The 9,765-nt window shown below is 41.1% G+C and overlaps 1 protein-coding gene across 1 annotated transcript in view; it reads left to right on the top strand.

Annotated features, from left to right (window-relative positions):
- Positions 1–482: 482 nt before the first annotated feature.
- Positions 483–9,765, top strand: part of LOC129820088 (transmembrane protein 132E-like) — a 359,840-nt gene continuing 350,557 nt past the window's right edge. Inside the window, exon 1 of the mRNA XM_055876942.1 lies at positions 483–1,826. Coding sequence (XP_055732917.1) covers positions 1,766–1,826 — 61 coding nt within the window. The 5' untranslated portion in view covers positions 483–1,765. The remainder of the gene's footprint in view (positions 1,827–9,765) is intronic.

Genomic DNA, 9,765 nt, shown 5'->3' with positions numbered 1-9,765 from the left:
AGTTAAATCAGAAATTACTATGAAATACAGTGTATTATCTAACATTAAACATCCTGTTTGGACCCCAAGATGAGTAATTGCAGCAGCTAATGGGGATCCTAATAAAGTCTAAACATTACGAAGGGAATTATTGCATTGGCTCTTATCATAAAGTTGATCCCTAACAGTTATGAACCACCTAAATAGTAATTGCCATTCAAAATAAATATAATGGCCTCTTCGTATCATCAGCATCTTATGATCGTTTTGATAAATGTTTATTTGTTGAAATTAAGACTTTTACACATTGCTCACCTTGAATTTCGGATTTAAAAGCAATTCCATTCGTTATAGAACAACGAATTCATAGGCTTCATGCAACATATTCGTTATAGAACAACGAATTCATAGGCTTCATGCAACATGTTGTACAAATTGTACACACGCACACTGTCCACCTCATTGGATAAAGTATGCATCGCACGCGCGTCAGGCAGGAGGGTACCACGTGATTAAGATTTGGTTGATTGATGCGGCGTTCAGCATTTTGTTGAATCCTGAGAGTGAGGGAGAAGCCTTTGAGAAAGTAGCTTTATGGGACACAACACATACGAAAACGAATGAGCATTTTTTCTTTCTATCCTTCATTAGAGGAGTGCCAAAGAATGGTCAACACAGGGCAGGCTATTGCGAACAGTCCGTGAGTTTTGAACCACAGCTAGGGATGGACTTGGACTACTAACGTTACCGCGGATTGAGTGAAAATGGTCAACATTGTTGTGACTCGGGACTTCTAGAATTATAAAGGCGAGGAGAATTAAGATAGCCTAACATCGAAATGTGGTAGGCATATTATGTGGACTGCCGTTTTCGATCTGGAAACTAGATGAACTATCAAATCACCGCATGAAACGCATTTATTGATTTGGGTTAGGAAACGCGGAATTATCTGAGATTAGTCGAGTGTTTTTTTCGTATACATTATGTTACGTGTGAAATAGCCTTTTTTGCTTACTGGAGGTTCATCTCGCCTGTGCACTGGAACTTTAATAAAGGGATGAGACAGCCGGCAAAAGGCACGCGTTGTTGAACCCTAGCCCGTGTACCCTACCGCGCAGTAAAAACCGACGGATGGTCTCCATTGTCAGTTGGCTACATTGTTACATCGGGGCTTGGTTAAATGTTCTGTTTAATTGGCTCCGTATCATGGAAAACTACACCCACTGTCCAGTTTTAGGTTTCAGGACTGTTTGGAAAACACGTTTATCAATTTCAGGCGCTGCAGTTTATAGCCTTCCAGCATCAGAACTCCGCATTTAGCGTAGCCAACTGAACGGCGAGGAATTCAACATCAATAGTTGTTTTTATTGCAATGTATGAGTACAATTGCGCATTTGTTGAATTATTTAACCCGTGGACTTGGCTACATATTTGGAACATGCATGGTGGACTATTTCATTGAGGGCGCAATTGAAAACAGACGCGTGGGAGTCTCGAGCCACTTGATCCTGATACCTGTAACTTTCTTCTCCGGCTTGGAGCCCCTTTTTACAAAGAGAAGACGTTCGTTCATCGTGCCTTACATTTTGTTTTCATTAATTAAGCCAGTCAGACATTTGTAGGATTTGACACAGACCGATTCAACAGCCTCGTCTACAGCCCCACATCTTGTAAACAATTCAACGTTAGACTTTTGAAGAACCTGCCGTAGACCTAACACTGGTCGGAAGCTATATTTGAAGACTCCTGTATTCAAGACTGCTTACTGGATTTACTGAGATCTACGATGTCAATTTCACCATATCGCAGAGGAACTCTTCTGCTCTGTGTGGCGCTCATTTCTAATGGTAAGTGCCTAACCGAGTGACATACAGTATGCTTCAGAATGATGATTAGCTGGGTGTCTGAACTCCATGATATGTCGGCCTACATCTCGGTGGAGTTGGGTTGCGACGACTGTGGGCGGCGCCTGTTTGATTGTTATAGGTAGGCTATGTCAAGCGAGATGCGATTTTGAGATTTCAGAGTAGAAAACAGTTGCAGTGTCGCCTAAGCGCAACTGCCCCTACGAACCAACTTCTCATTTAGAAAACAGGTTATATGGCATCGATATGAGTCAAACATTTGATTATACTGTCAAAATTGACTACAGAGTGTAAATTGGATGACACTTAATTATGACCAAAATGATCGTAACGGAGTTTTGTAGGATACCTGAGTATATCACTACATAAATCAGGGATTGGTACCTCCAGTCCTCGGGGCCTGATTGGTGTCAGTTTTTCCCCCAGCTAACACATCTGACTCCAATAATCAACTAATCATGATCTTCAGTTTAGAATGTGGGGGGGTTCATTTCATCCTGCCCACAGCTGGCAGCACACATGTAATCATCAATTCTGAGCTGCATGCAACTTGATAGTAATGTCCGTGGTAAATGTGGTTTGACTCTGGATGTCCATATGGGGCTAGTTAGAGACTATCTGTAAATTACACAATGGACATGGGACAATATTAAAAATACAATACCTCAATGTCAGTGACGCAAACCAACTATATATTAAAATAGAAACATTTAAGGCATTTATTGAGAACTAAAATGTATTCAACATCAAAATATTGTCTCATTTATGTTGTGTAATATATTGACGGCCCTAACTAGTCCCGGAGATAGACTATTCAAAGTCAAAACACATTTGCCACAGTCGCACACCAGCCGGCTGAAGAGAGAACATTTGTCTTAGTCTTCCCACCTGCGAACACCCTCATCAAACCACACCCAGAAACCAACTCTCATTTGAATTCAGTAATGGCCGATAGCATTTTTTTTATGAATCAAATCTAAATGAGGCCAAAGCAGGAAGTTCAGCTTCTCTTTAAATGTGGGTTTGTTATTCTGCACACACACAGCGTAATATAGGTAAGGATTAAGTTACTAATGCAAGTGAGGTATACAACCAGTTGTATGCTTTCATTTGCAATGAATGGTCCTGGGCAAGTGCACTTGAGGGTCCACAAACGGCATCTCTCCACAAGGTGGGAGCAGGGCTGTGTAGCTTGCCACACTTTAATAACAGGTTTTTAGGAGCTCTCAATTTCACTAGTCTCCTTATTTTCTGAACCCAATCGAAAAAAACATTTTTCAATACCGTATAAATATTTCTGGTGTGCTCTTCCATTCAGGTTTAGGATGCTCCCTTTTGCCCCATTTGCAGTAATGCACAAAGAGGCATGCACTACAACACACACTGAAATAAAGGCTTTTACTGGTCTGCAAAGTCACTATAGTTTGCAATCTATTCCTTACATGAGGGACCCCCAAAGACAGTGGTCAGTATTGCATCACATTGCTAAGGATAGCGGTCAAAAGAAATTTCACCAAGGGATCACTCATGATCTAGTTCCACTGAAGGTTGTGTTGCTGGCTCTACATTAAAAACAAATAATTGGTAGCACTGGTGCTCCCTCCCTAAAAAATGTACGTGCCCCACATGAAATTTAGGCGCACCACAAAATAAGATTTGTTAAATTGAGATACAGCCTATATGAATTCTAGTTACACTAAACAAATATATAAATGCAATTTTTTTTTTTTTTACTAAGTTTATATAAGGAAATCCAGTCAATTGAAGTAAATCATGGATTTCACATGACTGGGAGTACAGATATGCATCTGATAATAATTAGGTAGGGGTGAAGAAAAGTGGTGATTTTAGCATGTAAATCTTGGTGGGGCAAAAAATTAAGTGGAATGCATGCCAGCGAAGTATAACACTAAACAATACATTCATTGCAATATAACGGTGACAAATGGTGCCCACAAACTGTTAAGGTCTAAATAAAGCTGTCCCACCATCTTACACCTGGCTATCAGCGAGCATTGTCTGGAAGTGAAACAGTTCATTCAGCCTCATTTACTACCTTTAAAATAAACCCCCCAAAAAACATGGCTGACTTGCTTAAACAAATGTGGTTTCTAATGAAAATTGAGATGTACGGACAATGGTATAAGTGGACGACAAGCAGTTAAGAGGCAATCCGTAATTTCGATTAAGACAATAAGCGAGCTAGGACGGCCGTAACGTTAGTCAATAACTATTTGTTTAGCACTTTTGAAATGTACAGTGACAGAATTCAGAACATGGGCTGTTCTTGCAGTGCTCTCACTGTACACCAAGTTAGAACCATAGGATAAATAAAGGTGGCATATAAGTAGACGAAAGCTCTTCCAATAATTCGATTGATTACATTTCTCTAAAACAGGTTATAGGCTACAGTAGAACAGTAGGTGAAATTTTGAAGAGGGGTAAATGGCCCAAGCTATTAGGGTAAGGCACATGAGCTACTAACATCTTACTACACAACACACACTTAGTATTACTTTCTTAGCTACAGTATACATATCTCCCTGGCATATTACATAATTTATGCAGCAGCATACAATACATTTTTGGACTCACATTGTTGTGCTGTGCTCACTTGAACAGGAAGGTGGTGCGGTGGTCCTCCGAGTTAAATTGTTTTGAATGCGGCACAAATCATCCTTCATTGACAGCATGGCCAATGTTGAATGTTTATCATTTTAAACTTGGAAAATAACCCCTTAATCCCAGATTTGGGACAACACAGCCACAGCCACTGTCGCTGGTACAAACCATTCGTTGTTGAGTTTGATTTCCAACTCGTGTAATGTTTATGGCCGATGAGCACCGATACGTTTTAACTATAATTTCTTTTCATTATTTCTCTTCTTATGTAGGGTTGCACATTTTGGGGAATATTTGGAGGTGGAAACTTCTGTGGGAATTAATGGAAATATATGCAAATTAATATTAATGCCATTTAAATGTAATGTTTTTTGTATTGGATATATTTATCGTATGGAGACAAACACAAGGTAAAAAGTTTATAAGTAGACATAATTGCCATATTGTATCTCCATCCCAAGGCCCTTGCTTGGAAGTGTACTTTGCCAGACTGCCAAGACCCTTACCCTCATCCAGGCCAAGGTGGCGAGACACGATAGTGATGACACCATAGGCCTTGTTGATCTTTGCACCTGATAGAATGCTCTTGCCAGCATACTTGGGGTCCAACATGTACACTGCAGCGTGTATGGGCTTCAGGCAGAAGTCTTCACGCTTTTTGATTTATTTCAGAAGTGCAGTTTCCTCTGTTTGGAGCAACAGTGAAGTGGGCAGGGCAGTACAAATTTCTTCTCTTACATCTGCAAGCAGTCTGAACATCAGACAGGATGTCATTGTCTCCCTCTATCTGTGCAATGGCTACTGCTATAGGTTTCAGGCTGCTTTACCCCTCTCCCAAAATACATCATCCAGTAGGATCCTGTTGATGGGGCTGTCCATATCGGCAGACTGAGATATGGCCATTTCTTGGAGAGACTTGTTTCCCTCCAGGAGACTGTCAAACATGATGACAACACCACCCCAACGGGTGTTGCTGCGCAGTATCAATGTGGTGCTCTTATTCCTCTCACTTTGCTTGGTGAGGTAGATTGCTGCTAGAACTTGATGACCCTTCACATACCTAACCATTTCCTTGGCTCTCTTGCAGAAGTGTATCCATTGTTTTCAGTGCCATGATGTCCTTGAGGAACAGATTCAATACAAGAGCAGCACAGCCAATGGTTGTGATGTGAGGGTAGGACTCCTCCACTTTAGACCAAGCAGCCTTCATGTTCTGCGCATTGTCTGTCACGTGCAAATACCTTCTGTGGTCCAAGGTCATTGACTGCCTTCAGCTCATCTGCAATGTAGAGACCCATGTGTCTGTTGTCCCTTGTGTCTGTGCTCTTGTAGAATACTGGTTGAGGGGTGGAGATGATGTAGTTAATTATGCCTTGCCCACAAACATTTGACCACCCATCAGAGATGATTGCAATACAGTCTGCTTTCTATATGATTTGCTTGACCTTCACTTGAACTTTGTTGAACACTGCATCCAGCAAATGAGTAGATAAAGCATGTCTGGGCAGAGGGGTGTATGCTGGGCGAAGAACATTTAGATATCTCTTCCAATACACATTGCCTGTGAGCATCAGAGGTGAACCAGTTGCGTATACAGCTCGAGCAAGACATTCATCAGCATTTCTCTGACTACATTCCTCCATTGAGGCAAAACAACTTCTGATTCCAGGAGGACCACGAGCTGTTGCTATCGATAACGTTTCAGATTCATCATTTTCACCTCGAATAGAAGTAAAGGGACTTTTGTCGGCGGTTGCTTGTTGTGTGCGCTGAGGGAACTTTATGCACTTGGCCAGATTATTCTGGATCTTCACATATGATTTGGCACAGTATTTGCAAATGCACACAGATTTTCCTTCTACATTAGCTGAAGTGAAATGTCTCCACACATCAGATGGTGCCCGTGGCATTTTCCTGTAAAGTTTAGGGGGGAAATGATCAAAGAAAACACACTACAATTCCATGTACAGATAAAGTTAGATTAAACCACTCCTTTGTAAGATAATTGTTTTAAAATGAAACATGTATGGAAACAGGTGAATTAACACTCAGTTAGTTAGCAGGCTCAAGCAAGCTAAAACCCACATGGTAGCAAAAACTAACAAGTTTGAAATAATTTAAACACACTTTGCTGTAGGATACTATTTACTAGTTAACCTCTCTGGTACAAGTGGGACCCTTGACAACAGCTAGTAAAATTGCAGGTCGCCAAATTCAAAACAACATAAATCCCACAATTAAAATTCCTCAAACATACAAGTATTATACACCATTTTAAAGATAAACTTCTTGTAAATCCAATTACTGTGTCCGATTTCAAACAGGCTTTATGGAGAAAGCACACCATGCGATTATGTTAGGTCAGCGCCTAGTCACAGAACCATACAGCCATTTTCCAGCCAAGGAGAGGGCTCACAAAAGTCAGAAATAGCGATTAAATTCATCACTAACCTTTGATCATCAGATGGCACTCATAGGACTTCATGTTACACAATACATGTATGTTTTGTTCGATAAAGTTCATATTTATATCCAAAAATCTGTTTACATCGGCACATTATGTTCAGAAATGCATTGTCTCAAACAAACATCCGGTGAAAGTGCAGAGAGCCACATCAAATTACAGAATTACTCATCATAAACATTGATCTAAGATACATGTGTTTAACATACATTTAAAGATAAACTTCTCCTTAATGCAACCGCTGTCAGATTTCAAAAAGGCTTTACGGCGAAAGCACACGACGCGATTATGTTAGGTCTGCGCCTAGCCACAAAAACCATACAGCCATTTTCCAGCCAAGGAGAAGGCTCACAAAAGTCAGAAATAGCATTAAAATTAATCACTTACCTTTGATGTTCATCTGGTGGCACTCCCAGGTCTCCATGTTAGACAATTGATTTGTTTGTGCGTTTAGTTCAGAAATCCAAAGGCACAATGCGCGCTCAACTTCAAGACAAAGTTTAAAAAAAAAGTACAATAAAAGTTAGTAGAAACATGTCAAACGATGTTTAAAATCAATCCTCAGGTTGTTTTTGTCATAAATAATAATATTTCAACTGGACAAAATCTTCGTCAATAGAAAAGGAGAGAAGAAATGCGCCCTCCTGATCATGCGCAGGACTCATGGCTGGAAATTTCCACTGGCATTGAAAGTGCTGTATCTCCCTCATTTTTCAGAGTAAAAGCTTGAAACAATGCCTAAGGACTGGCCACATGTAGAGGAAGCCATAGATATCGTGAACTGGGTCCTAAGTCTATGTATGGTGGATAGACTTTCAATTGAAAAACAGCCTTTCAAAATTATAGTACTTCCTGGTTGGATTTTCCTCAGTTTTTTGCCTGACATATCAGTTCTGTTATACTCAGACATTATTTGAACAGTTTTGGAAACTTTAGAGTGTTTTCTATCCAAATGTAGTAATTGTATGCATATCCTAGCTTCTGGGCCTAAGTAGCAGGCAGTTTAATTTGGGCACGCTTTTCATCCAAAATTCTGAATGCTGCCCCCTACCCTAGTGAAGTTAACAAAAAAAACGATGTCATAAAATATATTCACCCAACCCAGTATTGTAATCAAAACTTACCAGAAAGCATGTAGTCCTTGGCTCAGACAGTGTAGTAGTGTGGGCTCAATAGCATCTCATTAGTGTGCAAGATCTTGAGAATCAGCTGCACATGTGCATGCAGAGGGTTGCAATTCCTTTGAATTGGGGATAGTTTATCCAAAATATGCCTCAAGTCCTAGAATTGCCTTGTGTATCCCACAAAAAAAAGGTTCACTGTTATAAGCTAACTTTATTTTTTTTAATGAATTTAAGCAAAATTCCCAGGCTTAACTGCCCAAAGAGAATTTCCTGGAAAGTTTTTGACCCTTTGCAACCCTATTCGTATGACAAGGATTAAGAAGGATTTGCCAGGAGATTGTCAACTTGATTAATGATGACTGCTAGCTAAGATTTTGAAAGTATGATGCTGACATGATTAGGACAATCAAAGCTACGGTACATATAATGTGATTTGACGTAATTTTATCTGTGGCCAATGACCTTGAGCCTTCTTGGATGGCCACTTCTATGGCACCAGCCGAAGGGCTAGAATTTTCAATGTCTCCTCTTACACTTGGCAGTGAGAAAGTACCCATGAGTGACAGAACACTGAGCCAATCACGACGCAACACTCTGTATTTTCTGCTGGCTTGCCCGCCCCACCACAATAGGAAACAGTGGTAGGCCTGATCACCAACAACGACGAGCCAGCCTAAAGGGAGTAGGTCAGAGACCTTGCCGGGTGGTGCCAGAATAACAACCTATTCCTCAACGTAACGAAGACTAAGGAGATGATTGTGGACTACAGGAAAAGAAGCACCGAGCACGCCCCCATTCTCATCGACGGGGCTGTAGTGGAGCAGGTTAAGAGCTTCAAGTTCCTTGTCCACATCAACAACAAACTAGAATGGTCCAAACACACCAAGACAGTCGTGAAGAGGGCATGGCAAAGCCTATTCCCCCTCAGGAAACTAAAACGATTTGGCATGGGTCCTGAGATCCTCAAAAGGTCCTACAGCTGCAAAATCGAGAGCATCCTGACCGGTTGCATCACTGCCTGGTACGGCAAGTGCTCGGCCTCCGACCTCATGGCACTTCAGAGGGTAGTGCGTACGGCCCAGTACATCACTGGGGCAAAGCTGCCTGCCATCCAGGACCTCTACATCAGGTGCCAGAGGAAGCCCCTAAAAATTGTCAAAGACCCCAGCCACCCCAGTCATAGACTGTTCTCTCTACTACCGCATGGCAAGCGTGCAAAGTCTAGGACAAAAAGGCTTCTCAACAGTTTTTACCCCCAAGCCATAAGACACCGGAACAGGTAACCAAATGGTTACCCGGACTATTTGCTTTGTGTGCCCCCCCCCCCCCCCCCCAATCCCTCTTTACGCTGCTGCTACTCTCTGTTTATCTTATATGCATAGTCACTTTAACTATACGTTCATGTACATACTACCTCAATTGTCCCGACTAACCGGTGTCTGTATATAGCCTTGCTACTCTTATTTTCAAATGTCTTTTTACGGTTTTATTTCTTTACTTACCTACACACACACACACACACACCTTTTTTTTGCACTGTTGGATAGAGCCTGTAAGTAAGCATTTCACTGTATTTTGCGCACGTGACAAACTTTGATTTGATGCACTGAGCTAGGATGAAATACCTGCATTTAGGAGCTGCCTTACTCAAGAAAACAAAGAGACCATGTTGTATGCGGCTTCATTAACTCGATGATATATTATTTTTTAC

This window comes from Salvelinus fontinalis, chromosome 2 (assembly GCF_029448725.1).
Source record: "Salvelinus fontinalis isolate EN_2023a chromosome 2, ASM2944872v1, whole genome shotgun sequence".
NCBI classification, from domain to species: Eukaryota; Metazoa; Chordata; class Actinopteri; order Salmoniformes; family Salmonidae; genus Salvelinus; species Salvelinus fontinalis.
The sequence above is the reverse complement of the archived record's forward strand: the minus strand, read 5'-3'. Positions and strand labels throughout refer to the sequence as shown.